Source organism: Bacillus rossius, chromosome 1 (assembly GCF_032445375.1).
Source record: "Bacillus rossius redtenbacheri isolate Brsri chromosome 1, Brsri_v3, whole genome shotgun sequence".
Classification (NCBI taxonomy): Eukaryota; Metazoa; Arthropoda; class Insecta; order Phasmatodea; family Bacillidae; genus Bacillus; species Bacillus rossius.
In genome coordinates this window covers 11,661,874-11,679,742 of record NC_086330.1, presented here as the reverse complement: position 1 = coordinate 11,679,742, position 17,869 = coordinate 11,661,874, and the positions used below count along the sequence as shown (strand labels likewise).

At 40.3% G+C, this 17,869-nt stretch overlaps 1 protein-coding gene across 1 annotated transcript; it reads left to right on the top strand.

Moving 5' to 3' along the window:
- Positions 1–5,066: 5,066 nt before the first annotated feature.
- Positions 5,067–17,399, top strand: LOC134532111 (E3 ubiquitin-protein ligase RING1). The gene is made up of 2 exons (XM_063368430.1): positions 5,067–6,169; positions 16,215–17,399. The coding sequence occupies exons 1-2, from the start codon at positions 5,284–5,286 to the stop codon at positions 16,451–16,453; spliced, it is 1,125 nt and encodes a 374-aa protein (XP_063224500.1). The 5' UTR covers positions 5,067–5,283; the 3' UTR covers positions 16,454–17,399.
- Positions 17,400–17,869: the final 470 nt, after the last annotated feature.

Here is a 17,869-nt window from a genome sequence, read left to right as displayed (position 1 = left end):
GGCTAAGCGTTGAGATAAGATAAGGAAATGATTATAACCCTTGGATTATAACCAAAGGCAAATTAAGGTCACCAAAAATTATGGAAGAAAATATTTGTTATTCAATCGGTTAATCTACAAAGTATAATTCCACCGTTCCATACCCGAACATGACCGAATATTCAACTTCGGCAAACTTCGGGAAATACGCGCGGGAATAATGTCATAGAAACACCTTGCAATGATACAAGAAAATTGTTTCAGAAATGTACATTGTGCTACTGTCGCACTCAGCCCGCGTTGTTCTAGTGCCGGAGCATGGCCTTACGTACATTTAGAACACAAGCAGTACGATTAGCCACTGGAGTAGTCAACAAGTGACAGACAGTCTCCAGCTTGACTTTTTATTTTCAAATATAATTAATCTAAATTTTGTTATGTATTATTATTACAGGCCTTCCGCCAAATAATTCAGGCAGATGTCATTCAGATACTAGTGTTCTATAAGTAATAATGACTAATTATGATTACAAAATTGGAATAACGTCACATTAGAAACTTTGGCGCGTCATGACGCTTCCTCCCCTCCCAAGCCGGCACAAAGCGGCAGTAGAGTTTTACTCAAGGGCCGGGGCGGACGTGTGATCCCGCAAGGAGACTTCAACACTTGTACTTCTGATTCGTCTTTGTGGTAACTATTATAATTAGCTAAAACCTTTTCCTTTTCTTCTCGCCCCGTGTGCCCCCGTGCCTTTTCCCGGTGCAGGGCTAATCCATTCCCCTGCGGGGGGGCTGAATTGTATCCCCTTGGAAAGGGTTCTTTTCAGACTTATGGTGGCAGTAGTGTAGCTGGGTAGAAACTGGAAAGGTACCCTTTCCGATTTCTTTAAATGTTTCGGTTTTAATGCAAATATGCACTGGAAAAGTATCCCCTCGGAAAGGTACCCTTCAGGTGTCCTTCAGGAGCTCCGACAGGCCGGCAGCCTGCGCGCAACGTGGAACCATCAACCTTTGCTTTCACCGACATGTAGTTTCAATATTATAATATTTTCTTAATCGTTTACATACAGTTCCGCGGCCGGCCTCAATTTACTGGTACGGCCGCACGTCTCAAAACCGCCACATCGCGACCCAGTCCGGGAGACAACCAGGTTGCCGACGACATTCCACAATGCACAGAGGGCGTGACACGGCCGACGCACACGTCACAGAGGGCGTGACAACTCCGCCCGCCATGTAGGTCACAGAGGGCGTACCACTTCCACCCGCCGCGCACGTCACAGGGGTGTGCCACTTCCGCCCACCGCGCACGTCACAGGGGGCGTGTCGGGGCTGGCGGGGGAGTGGGGTCGCGCGCGGCGACACAGTCAGTGTCCTTCATGAGCTCCGACATGCCGGCAGCCTGCGCGCAACGCAGAACCATCAACCTTTGCTTTCACCAACATGTAGTTTCAATAGTATAATATTTTCTTAATCGTTTACGTACAGTTCCGCGGCCGGCCTCAATCTACCATGAGGTATTTCATTTATATAAATCAGTGCTCCAAGATGAGTGTTCTACATATGACGCCGTCCCCACTGCCTGATTTGAATTTTACGTGAATTAGAAATGTTTTGATTAATTTGGGTCTCAAGGGCGGGGTTCCTGGCCTCGTGGCTGCAGGCAGGGACGCGTCGGCAAAGGACTCCTCGGGCTGTTATGGCCTCCCAGGACGCCGTATTAGTAAAAACACACACGTACTTTTAACTGGTTTATTCCGTCGCACACTTTACACTTGACACGCTCACGTGACTGGCCGCTTCATCGTCGACCTATGCTCCACACACGTCACCCTCTATTGGTGGTACTTGTTACGGCCACACGGTAACCCGGTGGCTAATACGTTAATAGGGGTGTTCCCGGCGTGTTGCGAGTTGGGTGCTCGGGTGAGCGGTAAGTCTGTTCCTACCTACGTGAGAATTTGCGGAACGCAACATGAAATACGTGGATGACTGGTCATACAACATTACTTAATACAAAACACTACACTACTGTCACTGTGGTTAGTCCCAGGCTCGGACCAGGTCCGGGTGTCCCACACAGGTGATTACACAATGGCGGCTACTCCGCGCGGTGGCTAGGGCTACGTTATGCTGGGTACGGACGCGGCGGAATCCGGCAGGATATCGCACTCGCGACCGTGGCACGTCCCAGTTAATGACTCATCTGAAAACTTAAGTTCGCGTTTGGCGCAGTGCTGCCCCGCATGGGCGATGAACTAATTCCCGATGTGGGATTTCACTAGCGTGAGGCGCAGGTGCCACGGCGGGTCACCTAATTAATTACGTAGCACACGAAAATCCCGGTGTCGGGCTACACATTATATTGAAGGACCGTGCGAAATCACGAACGGCCGATTCGGGTCGACCGGGGAGATGAGTTAAACGGATTGACTATAATTACCTATTGCAGTGAATGGTGATGTTGGCGCGAAAGTTGAGAGCTCCCCGTGCGTGGGCTGCCGGCCCTGGCGAGTGCTGGATGGCGACTGCCTAACCTCCCTGGCCACCGGGTCAGGGCGGGGGGGAAATTCCGCGGGAAACTGCGGAGCGCGGGAAGATGATTTCGGCCAGTTTTGTGAATGATCCCAGTTTACAAAATGATTATTAAATTAACATTAATTATTAGTTATTTTACAAGTATTAGTTTTTGTTTGTTTTATCAAATGCATGAACAAATTATTTAGTTGCGCAGTGCCACACCCGGCCAGGCGCTTTGCACACGTAGGGGGCCGTGACTCACGTCACGCCGTTCGGGGCACTGCACTATGTTGCACGCACGGGTACGTTCGAGGCACGGCACTGATCAGGTGTTGAGGACACATAACGGCCTGTGCTCTCAAAGGGAGCACTGACGGCGGCGTCACATAATACGTGAGTACTGTGGGGAGTCTACGAGACTTTACGTCGGCGCTTCACGCCCCAACTTAGCTTACCGGCTAACTAGTTTTGGCCCGCACGGGGCAGCCAGAAGGCGACATGTGCCACCGAACGTACTAACGAATCAGTCTTTGGGACTCATCTAGGTATCACGTAGAGTCGCCGGAGACATGGGCCTACGTGCCACTAGCCCAGTTTATTATCTGTTAAGAAATAGTGAAGTGTATTGTTCGTCAAGATATCGTTCGTCATGTTAGAGTGTATTTTTGTAACCGCCACATCACGAGTACAAGTCCGCCCCTCACGCGCATTAAAATCGTGAGCCGCCACTGAGGAAGTGAGCTGTGCGTGTGACTAGTAGCGTCGGGAAAACTGTTACGGCCAGAACGGGCAGCATCATGTATAGGGCTGTGCCGTAATAAATTCATCAAATATCTTCCAGAAACTTTGTGTTATCCTTCAGGCGTCCCGAGTGGCCATAACAGCTTGGGGGGCCCTACTGCGTTAACCCCTACCTCTAGCCACAGGGCCGAATCCTCCCTCAGATCTCAAACCCAAGAAAAAATCACGTAAAAATCATAGGAGGTAGCGGGGACGGCGTCAACACGTCGCGCATGGAGTGTGCGGAGTGGACGTTTAATCGGTTCGAACAGTTACAATTACAGTTTACATTTACACGACGTACATTGAATTACCCTACAAAATTACATTGAATTAACACTGAGTGCTATTACGCACTGGCACTAATTTACCCTCATGCGAGTCGAGGTTAAGGGGGAGGTTGATTGGAGACGGCAAATCCCGAAAATTGCTAGTGTGGCGACACCAGGGTCCACCTGTGTGGACCGCGGTCCGCGGTTAAATTAGATGCAAGTACTATACGTAGCTATTGTCGGTGCCTGTGCACTCGACGTTTAACAAAAAGTCATTTGTAGCAGTAGTCAGCCCGTGCCGTATGTTGAACTGTCCCGCGTAATGTCTAGTGCGGGGAGTTTATATTTAAGCGGCTGGGTTAGGCCCTACACCGTAAAAAGGACCGGGGATGCACGGGGAGTTTATGCACGAAAAAAGATTTATTTTAAATTACTATAGTTACCAGCAATGAATTTCGGTGGAGACAAAGGTTGATGACTCCCAGTGGAACGCACGTCCACCCCGGTCTGCGAATCGCTTGGTACTCGCGTTTGCCCTTGGCGCGAGGGAAGGTCTCGGTGTTCTCTCGCGCCAAAGTTTCTAAAGTTCCGTTATTTGGAAATATTTTAACAACAAAAAACTGAGAGTGGCTCTAAATTCGTACATTAATTATTTATGATTAATACAATTGGCAGATACTCTCTAAGAATTAGGGTTAACAAATTTACATAAATTAAGTTTGAATAATAAGAGACACAGCAGAGACTGTTCGTCACTTGTTGACTGCTCCAGTGGCTAATTACACACAAAAACTGGAAGGTAATATTTACGTTACACAACACTATCTTTAAATCAGGTTGAAGGCCGCAAGGGAGGCATTCACAAACCGGGCACTGCTGCATCGCACTTGCCTTGGGCGGGGTTTTTAATAAAAAAATTAATTAGGTCCGATTTATAATGTATTGGGGTTTAGGTGTTTGATTAATCAAGACATGTCCTTTGGTTGTACCTGGTCCTCAGGGGCTCGCCTGACTGATGGGCCATGGCTAGGGGTGCTTTCCGTTAGCAGGGTCGGACAATGGCGGTTGCAGGTGGGGCTTTGGGGTGGCCTTCGGCCGGACGACCTACAGTTAATCAAAAATAAAACATTTACTTGCCTGAAAATAATAATATATTATTATGCGTATATAACATATTGATATCATCAAAACTGCAAAGTTAAATAACTATGTCTTTGTGAATATTTTGCGTTTAATATAAACAAATCTGGAGTTGAATGTAAGCGAATGTTCTGTCTTTTTCGTGCATGGTCCGAAGGATTTGTATATTTGTAAAATTTGAGTTCAACTTGTTACAAAAAAAATAAAATGAAAAATACTTCATATTATTTTTTCTTGCACTTTAAATAACTTGAACTATAAGTAAAAATTATTACTTTTTTTTTACATTTTAAATATGATACGAAAATAAGTAAGTACAAATTTTTATTTTATCTTTGCTTAAAAAAGTTCCAAGTTTGGTCACATTGAAATCAACCTTTAACATAAAAAGTGACGTTCGCTAGTAGAATTTGTTATTGTTAGTGTCGACGTTGCGTTTTTAAGCTTTGTTATTGATCCATGTATTATTTGTAAAATATGATATGTATTTGGTGTGTTCAGAAAGATAGACGTGACTTTCAAGCATTCGTGACTATTGATTTGTTTCGTGTTTAGTAAACCTCAAATGTCTTGACTGCAAAGGGTTGTTAGTATGGCTTCTCAAGAGCAAGTTGGCTCTAATAAAAACTGGGACCTCTCTCTGTACGAGGTGCACCGCACGCCGCAGGAGGCCATCACCGACAACACCGAGATCGCCGTCTCGCCCAGGAGCCTGCACAGCGAGCTGATGTGTCCGATATGCCTGGACATGCTGAAGAAGACCATGACGACGAAGGAGTGCCTGCACAGGTTCTGCTCCGACTGCATCGTGACGGCGCTGCGGTCGGGCAACAAGGAGTGCCCCACGTGCCGGAAGAAGCTGGTGTCGAAGAGGTCCCTGCGGCCGGACCCCAACTTCGACCTGCTGATCGCCAAGATCTACCCGAGCCGCGACGAGTACGACGCCCTGCAGGAGCGCGTGCTGGCCAAGCTGAACAAGAGCCACAGCCAGGCGGCGCTCGTCAGCTCCATCACGGAGGGCATCAAGCTGCAGTCGCAGCACCGCCACCAGCGCGCCAGGAAGATGGCGTCCGAGGCGGAGTCCCCGGGCAACACGCAGAGCGCCAGCGCCCCCACCACGCCCGCGCTGGGCGTCAAGACGGACCAGCTGGAGCCTCTGTCGGCGCCCGTGCCGCCCGCCGCCTCCGCCGCCTCGCTGCCGTCCACTGCGAGCCACGTGCCGCCCCCGCTGCCCGCCGCCCCCCAGCCGCCGCACAAGCGGCCTCGCCTCGAGCACAACTCGGACGACTCGGCCGGCTCCAGCAACGAGGGCGGCGGCCGGGAGTCCTCGGACGAGGCGCAGTCCGAGTGCTCGGGCCTGGACGAGATCGAGCTCAAGTTCAAGCCGCACCCCACCGAGATGAACCAGGACAACACGCTCATGCAGGCCATCAAGGACGTGCCCGTGCGCTACATAAAGACCAACTGCACTGCGACAGGTAACACTGCAACTGGTAAACACACTATGTGCACGTACATTAAACGTGACACACTTTTATTGTTTATTTTTGGTTGAGTCATGGGCCGAAATCATGTTTTATCTCCTTGGCTGTGAGTTGCAAGGTTTCATACTACGCCCATGTGACTGCCAGAATCAAATGGCTCCTGCTACATCTAGATAGCAACTCTTTTACTCATAGCCAGGGGCGTAGCCAGGGGGGTGTTTTAGGGGTTAAAACCCCCCCCCCCCCCCCCCCCCCCTTAGCACCAAATCTTTAATTAATTTCATATTCATCACTAAAACAAATTTCATATTAAAATTAATAAAAATTTTACCATTACATTATTTTATTTTAAAGTACCGAAAACTGCTAAAATAGCACTATTTTACACTTTAAAATACGGGGAGGGGGGGGCATGCTTCTTAACACCCCCCATACACAAATCCTGGCTACGCCACTGCTCATAGCTAGTCATTTTTTAAGTAGGTACCAGTTGAAAACTCCCTGGAATATTTCTGAATGTAGGGCACTCGGCATAAATCTCAGCGCATTCCATTCCATGTATTGGCTTCGCTGCAATGTCTTAAATGTAGCCTATATATCCAACACAACCTACTTGAAAAATATCTTGAATCATATGTATCCAGCTGAACCTAGGTGACATTGATTTAAAACATGTTGGGGTAAATACGTACTTTAGCAGTATTTGCGGAAAAAAAATGTTAAAAATCCGAAAATACTTTTATTATATGCTCTTTCACTTCCTCTTTTCATTAAACCCGGCGGAGATAAGAAATTCCAAATACTTTAGGAGATATCGCCATTCTTATTTTGCAATACAAGACCTGTGCTATCTTTCAACCGTCACAATTTTTTTATTTTGCCGTGTGTTCTTGAATGCCTAATTAATTAGAATGGTCGATTAGGTCAGGTCAGTTACATTATAAATACTTTCAAACTAAGCGGACATTAAAAATATTGTGAATTAATTTTAATGGTTGTTTAGTTTTAAAGTATTTATAATGTAACTGACCTGACCAAACAAACCGGGAAATAGGATGAACAGTAGGAACTCACATATTTTTTTTTTTTACTTATTACTTGTGCAACAATATCCAAATAACAAATAAAACATTAATATTTGAAACGTTAAAAACTCACCTAAGTTAGAGGCGGTTACAATTAGTAGAAAATGACGTAGTCGTTCACCTACGTCGCGAAAAAAAAAATTCATACTCGTAAACAAGAAATGATGTTGAATGCCGCATGACTGCACTGGTATTGTGATGAAAATTAAAAAATTCGATAACTCCTAAAGTATTTGGAATTTCTTATCTCCGCCGGGTTTAATGAAAAGAGGTAGTTAAAGAGCATAGAATAAAAGTATTTTCGGAATTTTTAATCTTTTTTTTTAACAAATATCGCCCAACTATGAAAATTAAAAAATTCTATATCTCCTAAAGTATTTGGAATTTCTTATCTCCACCGGGTTTAATGAAAAGAGGAAGTGAAAGTGCATAATATAAGTATTTTCGGATTTTTAACATTTTTTTTCCGCAAATACCGCTAAACTTCATATTTACCCATGTTGGATATAGGTATGCCATTGCTAGTTTACACTCTGTGTTATAATGAAAACCTAAATCTCCCATTCTTCAGGATTTCTCAACTACACACACTAAACTATCAGTGGTGTTTGTCCATAATAATGTTTTAAAACAATTTGCCCTATTGCATGACTCTTTGATTACTGAACTTGCGAATGGGTTTCCGCCCAGAGGCAAAGACAAACCTCCCTCCCCCCCAATAAACTCAACCAAATTCTGAAGCCTCTTCCTCAAGTCCTTTCCTATTCTCACATCCAGTATCTTTCCCTCAATCCCATTTCACTTGCAGAGCAGACTAGGCAAGGTGATTCCATGATGGTTTGTGATTGCCTTCCACAGATTGGAGGTGAAAGATCAATATAACACCCAGTTCTGAACCTGGGAAGGAATTGTACAGAAGTACTGTCAGTCACCGAGATGAACAGACAGATTTATGGATCTAGCCCCTTTGTTAGTCACCAGTTCAATAGGTGCAGACCTACAAAGTAACTACAATTATTACCTGCAGTTGATACACCGAATCTATGGAAACTAATATATAGAGATGAAGATATCCAAGTATACATGTACTTTAATTAATTTCACTCTTCTAAGGGCTGAATCCACGAATAAGATCTTTTTGCAAAAACAATATCTTATCTTTAACGTTATTCATTAATTAGTCCAGTATAGTAGTTCAAAACATCTGTAAGCTGTGAAGTGGTCATGAACATCAGTGTAACAGAGATGCTGAAAATGAAAGGTGTATTGAAATTTGAATTTTTACTACCAACGTAATTAATTGTGACGCTGGTGACAATACACATTTACACAGACATACCCATTTACACTGCGTACTAAAATAATGAAAACGTGACAAGTGATTATCATTTACAAATATTCCAGATCAATATAGCTCATCATCTTTTTATTGATGATATTCGTAGTATTTAAGTTTGGTAGTTTGTTTATGTTAGATTTCAAACCAAAGATGTTTATAATACTCAGTCGAAGAGCAAGAGTTATAGGAACCTTTGGACTTAGAACTAATAGTAGCATACAAACTCAGTTTACAATTGGAGAGTGGACATTTATATAATTACTTTTATGAATAGCATTATTGGATTGAACTTATGACATTTCAAATCTGTGAGATAACACTTAATTCACCATAGTTTCTTTTGAACAAATTTGACTAATTATTTGTGGGTCAAATAATAAAACAATTATAAATATTGTGACTGTTCAGTATCAAAGGTTAACACGAACTTTATGCAGTTTGGGATACCTTTGGTTGGGGAAACAAACCTCGTCGAACTGCTACACGATTTGGAATGCTCTGGAAAACCTTTCAAACTCCGTGGCTTCCTTCCTGTGCTGCTGGCTCTGCAACTGCCGAAGTCGAATGTTAGGTTACTCCTCCGGTCCTCTCCCTCTGAACTTGACGTCGGTAAAATTGGAGTCGTCGTAGTGGATGCTGCCTCGGATCCCGTCGTCCGCGATGTCTCCTCTAGTAGATCGACATCCTTCCTTCGCGGCGTGGGTCGGCATCTCTTCTTTCTTGCTTCACGGACATATTTGATTCTCTGGTATCAAGCTAATTAACGTTGCCTGTACCAATCGACGGTCTTGATGTCATGCTCCATAATTGGTCACTACCTCTTCTAATACTTAGTAGTACCGGGTTTCTTGAAATGTATCAATATTATTCCTGGTTTTAGTAGTTCATTAATTGCTACTAAAACTTTACACGTTGATTCTTTGATTCTATAATCTCAAATTACATGGAACTTATTAACGATGTATCTTAATCCCTTGGCCGTCGAAAGAACAATCCAAAACTAAGCTTCCAAATTTTTAAAAAAAATAAACATTTTAATTTTCCTTGTTCCGAGCTCATCGATATATCGCTTGAAATCGCAAATATAGTTTAAGCGGAATATTAATTGTGCCCTAGCCTCCAAGAATAATAATCTCTTAAGTGTTATCTCTCAGGAACAATACATAAATATAGTAACACCGAATTTAATGGGACAATATCAAACAAAGCATTAATAATTATTTTAATCAAGAAACATATTTATAGAAAGTAATAAAATTAACGTCTAAGCTAGAGTGAAATATTCATAGAGAACAAAATTTGGAAATAATTTTCAATATAAGGCAAAGATAAAATTACACAAAGACTAAAATAAAAACATTTAAAAACAAATGTTTTACTTCTATGAGTGCTTCACTATGTACCTCTACAGTACTAATATGTCCAGTCATTTAGGAACACAGTGAAAAGCGTTAGTTCCCTTACGTGTTTCAACATTGACGTAAGAGAAATCATTGCTTAGGCAAGGCACATTTATTAAGATAAGGGTTTTACAAACAAGACAATAATAAGCGAAGTGTGTCATCCGTGTCGATCATGGGTAAGACAATCAGGTAAACAAGGCTAACCGACTCGTGAAACCAAACTTTAATTTAGACGTGGCCACAAAACAAATTTTAAGCAGAGTACAATAACTACCACGAGTCAATATGACACTAAGCCACATCGCGAACTTGAATGTCGACACTTACCCATGATCGACCGGCCGAGACAACAGGACAAACAGCTCGTCCAAGAAACTAAGGTGAAGTCATGGGAGCGGCATGTGGTCACGAGCTTATATAACTTTAGCGGGAAATAAGTCCGCAGGCAAAGAAAATAGATCCAGAGAAGGGGAAGGAGGGAGGGTCACCAGAGACTGGAGTGTCCAGGAGGGGTAAGTGGGATGTGGAGAGGGGAGGGGGTAGGAACACGACACCTAATGTTGACGCAGGTTGAAGACAGCCGAAGGCTCATTGTGGCGAACACAAGTTCGGCGCAACCCCTCCGCCGTTATAAAGGTGTGTGTATAACAGTGTCTTGTCCATCTAACACACAAGGCTAAATTAGACAGACGAACCCCAATAAAAATTAATTTTACACCCACTACTTCAGATTTTAATGAAAATTGGCACAATCGATTCTACTTATATCCTGATAACACTTGCACAGGCCTAATTATTTTGTCCTATCTCTCATAAATTTGAAAATTATTATTATTATTATTTTTATTATTATTATTTATCTGCGCCATCTGAAGCCTCAAAAATTGCACCTATAAAGTGTACTCAGAACTTTAAAAATATTTTTCTTAAAAATTATTTAAGATATCAAATTTTGCAGGAAGTGTGTGTTATATTTAAAATCCACAAAACATGCTATTATTAAACTATCTCAATCCCCAAAAAACTAAATATATTAAAATATTTTTTTGATAAATTTAAGATTTATTGTTGGTGTGTTTGCAGCATCCACCAAAATGTAAAACTGTTACTGGATGCTTCCAAAATGAAGAATCGTATAAAGATGCTTGTGTGCAACATAGAAAATTACAACTGATGCTGCACCATTGTTATAACTGTCCTGCAAACACTGTATTTATTGATTATTTAACTGAAAAATTAAGTGAAGTTTATGATTTAGAGGAAGAAATTGGTGGGTGAACACAGACAGAGCAGAGATGGTAAAACAATATATTAGCGTAGAGGACTATATTTCTTTATTGAGTATATCACTAGAAAAGCTAATACTGTACCCCATTCATTTATTGCTAAATCACAGTCATCATCTTTTAAGAGATTGAAAGAAAACCTGCCACGCAATATAGCAATTGTAGTAACGAATTTTAGTGAAAATTATTTATATGTTATTCAACATGAAATCCAAAGTTATCATTGGAATACCTAGAGGGTTTTGTACGCTTTCTTCATCCAGTAGCCATTTTTTGTAAGAAATGAAGAGAATGTTTTTATTTGTAACCATTGTTTTTTTTTAAATGAAATTCTTTAGCATTTCACAAGTTTTGTTAACTCTGTCCAAAAGGAAATTACAAAATGGCTGAAAAATAAATCATCTGTCCATTATTTCACTGAGGTTGTGCTGGTCCATATAAAAAAATTTTAAGAACCTGAGCATTTGAAGGACTTCAATATGATAGCTGAACACTGTTTGCTATAAATTATGGGAAATCAATATGTGATGGTCTGGGAGGAACAGTAAAAAGAATTTTAAGGAAAGCAAGCCCCCAGCAACCTGATGATCACATTATGACAGCAACTGCTGTCTGCAACTTTTGTGAAAAGAACATTGAAAACATTCACTTTCACTTTATTGACAGAAAAGATCTGAATCACTATGATGGAAACTAGGAAAACGATTTTCAACGACCTGGACTATTTCTGGTACAAGTTTTCATGATACAGTAAGAACAATGTATTTTGCTAATGTTAATTCTATTATCAGCTATGGGGTTATATTTTGGGGGGCATCTAGCTATTGGAAAAATGTATTCATTTTGCAAAAAAAAATTATACGGATAATTCAAAACGTTAAATCATCAATTACATGTAAACCCCATTTTGAATACCTAAAAATTCTTACTGTGCCAAGTTTATATATATATCAAACAATAATTTTTGGGTTAACAAACATTAAGTTTCCCCATAATAATGATATCCACTTTTATAACACTCGAAAAAAGGCTGATATATATTTTAAATCTCATAGAACAACATTATATGAAAAGAATCCTTATTTTTCAGCAGCAAAATTAATAAACAAACTTCCTATAGATCTTCAATTATCTTTTAAAATAAATAAATTTCCAGTCTTCAAAGAAAGTTTAAAACAATTTCTTATTAAGAAAGCCTATTACAGTGTGGATGAATACCTAATATCTTCTCATAATTGTGATTAATGTATAGATACTTATTAATTGTCTTGTCAATTTTATTATTTTATTGTGTATTTTTGTTTTATATTTATTAGCTATTACATAATATGTCCTTTTTATACTTTGTGTGATGTTTATTATATTGTTTGTTATGATTTTTATCATTTATAATATTGTAATCAATTGTCAACTCCTATTTCACCTTGTGAGTGTATAAAACAGGAAGATAATAAATAAATAAATAAATAAATAAATAGTTTCAAACAACTTCAGACAAACAACCTTGAAATTAGGACTACTGATAGTCTTAACCCTGCACCAATATTTTCTTATCAAACTTCTTCTGATTAAGTTTTTGTTCGGCCATATTCAAATAACTATGTGGCCGCAAATTATGATAACTGGTATTGTAGACTATTAAAAACTATCTTCAGTGAAGAATAAGATGCAGAAATTCTTTTTCCCCACCCTTCAGGACCAGCTGTATCTTTTTATTGCTCTCAAAGAGAAGATTTGTGCATAGTGTCTTTGGAACACATGTCAGTATAGTAGAAGCACCTCTATCAAGTGGCACCAGAAGAATGTATTATTTCAAAAAAAGGTTGTGTCAAAAAAATAAAGATGTTGAATTACATGAAGTAATTTCAGTCAGCATTAACATTTATTTAAAAGCCAAACAACTCCAATATTGAACATGGATTTTGAAAAATATGTTTTGTTTGCCGTAAGTACTCAATCGTCTATTGAATTTTAAAAGATATTTTTCTGTTGTGCACAGAAATTAAACACGTAAAAAAAAAAACCAAATATATATATTTTTATTTATCTAATAGTCTATATATTTAAGAATATTTTAAAACAAATTTGAGCATTCTATCATGTCTGAGACTCAAGATATTGTTGTTTTTGTGAAACAAAACACCATTTTCTTAAATTTATAAAAAAAATGATCTTTTAATATATGTTGTTTTTTTTGGGGGGGGGGATTTAAATAGGTTAGTAGTAGTATTTTTTAAACTGCTTTTAGGTATAACACACAAACTTCCTGCAAAATTTGATGATGATATCTTGAATAGTTTTCGAGAAAAATATTTTTTTTTTTAGTTGTGAGTGCATTTTGAAGGCGTGATTTCGGAAGCTTTGGATAGCGCCAAATAATAATAAAAAAAAACTAAAAAAAAAATTTATAAGAGCTAGAGCAAAAATATTTTGCACGTGTTATCAGGATAGTAATAGAATCAATTGTGCCAAGTTTCTTCAAAATCTGAGGAGGTTGATGTGAGGACCTGGGTGACTTGAATTGGAATGACTTGACAGTGACGTGGACAAGCCATCACTCAATCCCAGTGCAGAATGGTTTACTTTGCGCAGCTGCCTTGAAGCGCAAGGGAGTCGCGAAAGTCCTAAAAGTCAGGGGAAAAAGTAAGGAAACTGGACAACTGGTTCCGAAAGTCGCGTGAAAGTTCCTAAAATAAGTAATGGTTCTAGAAACTACAAAACTCTAATTTCCTGTAACATTTTGCTAACTTATTTTTTTTTTTTTGTTTTGACACCTCACTTTATTTTTTTAGTCACATGTTAAATGTGAACAATTCAACTGTCTACTAAATTCATTTTGAAGTTATCTCTAAAAAGGTTTCAGCTTCCTAACTTAATAATCAGTATGTTCGTAGAATTGTAGAAAGTTATGTGTTACATTTGCTCACATTAGGTATATATTTTTAAAAAAACTTTGATAAAAAAAATTGAAGGCAAATTTTATTAAAAGGTATTAAGATTAGTTCGCCAGGTATTTGAAGACACCCTGAGTGCCTAAACAGACTCGCATTCCACTGCAGAAGTGAAAAGTGAAATTGTTTGTAGGTGAGTGCAGTGCGATAGTGTTTCAAGGCCAAGATGTTAGTGGTGCTTGGCTGGGGCTAAAGATAATTTTGACAGTAGGCACCTCATTTGGGAAGTCATATAGGTTGCACTACAGACACTTTTTCCCTCTTCCTTGCTATCTTACCTTTTCTGTTGTCTGTTTGTCGAAATTCTGCCTGTATATAACCCATATTGACAACTAATATACAATACTGTAAACTGGGTTGAATAGAAAGTACGTAAAGTAATATTGTACTTTTTCTTTAATAAACATTTTATATATGTAGTAAATTTAGTAACATTTTTTTGAGTTCTTATCATTGAACAATTGTGTATTCAAAGAATCTTTGAGCAGATGGTGTGTTCCTATTCACCCCATTTATATTTCATAAAGTATAGTTGGTTCCAGGTAATGAGCAGTTTATAATTGTGGTTTTTATTTTTATTTTTAACAGTAAGATATTAAGAAATGAAACTAAGCATTTGTTGTAATACTGGAATAATTGCATGGTAGGCTGTGTTTAAACATAATTTCTTTAGACTGTGGGCAAAGGTGGTTTTCTGCAGTTTATTCACAGTGCTAAGGTTGGCTGCAGTGCAGTTTAGAGTGCACGTGGTTGGAGTGGCCGTGTTTGTCAAGCAGTTGGATCTCTTGCTTCCGACCAAGGCAGTTCGGGTTCAACTCCTTGCATTGAGTTGGTGGGTCTTTCCGTTTGTTTTCTAACATTTGCTCAGTCTTCTTTTTGCTAGAGAGCAGTACTTTTGTAGATGCGGGATTTTCTTAATGACAAATAAGATAAAGCTTCTCGTAGATTCGGAGAGGGGTGAGGTGAATGAGGATGAGGGAAGGGGGAGAACTGAGCAGATTCTTTGAAATTTCTGCAAAAATAATTCTGGTTTGACCCCTTCAAGTATTTTGAGGCAGTTTGCCTTAGTGGGAGGTAAGTGATCTGACCCCGTACCACTTCGACCCCAGTTCACTTGTTAGTGGCTAGATGACAGTGATCATGTTAGATCAGCATGAACTAAGATACACTGCAAAATAGAGTGCCAGACCGGCGAGTACTTTCGGTTGTTACTGGCAGTGGTTGCTGCATAGTTTCGTCATCAGCCATCCGTTAAGGCAATCCGGATTCGTGGGAAACGAGCTGTAAGCTGGTGGGGTTTCTGGGACACTCCTGTGTCCCCCCAATGCATTCACTCCTCACCCTGACTCGTCTCTGTGACTCACGTTCACGAGATGTCGAACCAGGGCCCCCACATGGCCGGTGCTACCGTTGCTATGGCAACGGGGCCCATGGGTCTAGGGGGCCTACGAAGGAAAGAAAAAAAAACTTAAAACAAAAAAGTAGACAATTTTAAATAAATCATAGAAAACAATTAAACAGTAAGGCCTAAATTTAGTTACCGATGAAATATTACACCATAGTAATATGATTCTATTATATATTATTATATATGTGCGTACAGAACGTGTCTGAATCTACAACTGTGAGTAACAAAACCACCACCAATTGACGTGACACCATGTTGACAGTGCAGAACACTTACACTCATTTATTTGCCATAATTCAAAATAAATTTACGTTTACAATCGAAACACTAACTTAAAACTAGTTTTAATGTGTTTTAAAAATAATTGTGAAAAGGTTAAAATATAACTAAAACAATGGACATAAAGGAAAAAACATTATTTGTTATCTCTGTTAGAAAAAAACAGGGGGAGGGGGGCATCATGACTTCTAGCAACGGGGCCCACAGAATGGTGTGGGGGGCCTGTGTCGAACCCCAGTGACATCCCGGTTATGGGGGCATGCGCGTGTGTGTTGTGTGTGTTGCTAGTGGACCACCTGAGCAAGTACATGGCCACGCGGCTCATCCTGGACCTCAACAACTCGGAGCTGGCGGACAAGCTGAGCAAGGTGAACTTCTGCATGTACATCGCCCCCACGCCGGGCCACCTGGTGGCGCTCAGCGGCGGCCAGACCCTGCAGCACGTCAACGACAAGTTCTGGAAGGTGAACAAGCCCCTGGAGATGTACTACTCCTGGAAGAAGTCGAGCGACGGCCCCCAGGCCTGACCGGGACCCTAGTCGGCGAGCACGCGTGGATCGACGGGATCTCGCCCCTGCCGTCACTGCTTTGCAAATTACAATTTTTTTTTTTTCCATGAAACATTTGTACCCTTCAATAAATTCCTTTTCTGAAGGAGTGGGTTGATGGGCTCCTGTTCAGCTTAAGAGGTCCCAGTTCGGATGCAAATTGTTGTGAAGGGTTGGTTTCTTCATGACCCATGCAACAAAATACCCAATCTTAACCTTTTTTTTAAAAGAGAAATTATGTTATTATATATATAAAAAAATTATTATTTGAATACTACTACAAAAAGAAATATTTTTGTAAAACCAAAGTAGGTAAGTAAGAAATCCTCTCAAAATATGTTAGGACAGATTTGTATGCAGGTTGCCTTTAATGTCGTTACAAGTCGTCACTTCCTATAAGGAAGTGATGAAGATTGCTTTGTAGTATTTTCATCTTCAAAAATGTAAATGGAGTATTGCACTTGAAAGTATGTACTTTGTAGTTTGTAACCTAAAAATGTGTACCTACTAATGTGTTGCAATTTTTTTTTAGAAATTCATAAGCTTTCATAGAGTATGCTTGTAGTTACTGCTTATTTAGTGTGTGCACATTTGTATGTAATAGATATATTTGCTTTACTTACAGCTTTATGGATGGCATATAAATAGAGACTAACATTTGTATACAGCAAGAGGCTAGGTGTTGTATCAAAAAGTTAGAAAATTCTGTTATGTACTGGTAACAATATATGTGAATACAAGCTATTAAATTTGTAAAGCCTACATACACCAACATGCAAGTATGATGGAATTGTCCTTTGTAAATTTTTTACCTCTTCAGTATCAATAGTCATGCTGGTAAAGATGCAATATGTGGTGGAAGTCTGTCATGAAACTGTTTGAGTGTGAAGATTTATTAAATAAAACATACTTTATGTTTATTGTATATTCTAAGCACCGTGTGTTTAACCTTCTGGTATTCAAAAGCATATGTCCCTTGTCACCATTGCTGAGATCGAGGCTTGTCACATAGGCAATGTCACCTTCTGAGAGTCGAGCTGGGTCAATACTTATAAGATCAGAGTGGCATTCTCAAAATGATATCCCGACAAGACTGACGTGGCCAGTGGTTAAATTCGGTCTTGCGATGTGAATTTTGATGTGTGGGTGCCACCCAGATGAAAGGGCACGCTGGCCTGGCGAAGACTCCTTTCGGGACGTGATTTCGCCCATGTGGAAGCGAGATTCGGACCCCCTTAGTTTCTCACACTAACTACCAAGACCTGGCCCGCCCTCAGCGTTGGGCATGCTATAAGTATCAACACAGTGGACTCGCAGGGCATCACACATGTTGCCATGCAGTAGGTGTTATTCACGTGGGCACAAGAAGAAAGGAACACCATTTAAATTACACGT

Coding starts and splice junctions, on each gene's coding strand:
- LOC134532111 (XM_063368430.1), top strand. CDS start 5,284: ATGGCTTCTCAAGAGCAAGTTGGCTCTAATAAAAACTGGGACCTCTCT. Junction 6,170..16,214: donor GACCAACTGCACTGCGACAG/GTAACACTGCAA, acceptor GTGTGTTGCTAG/TGGACCACCTGAGCAAGTAC.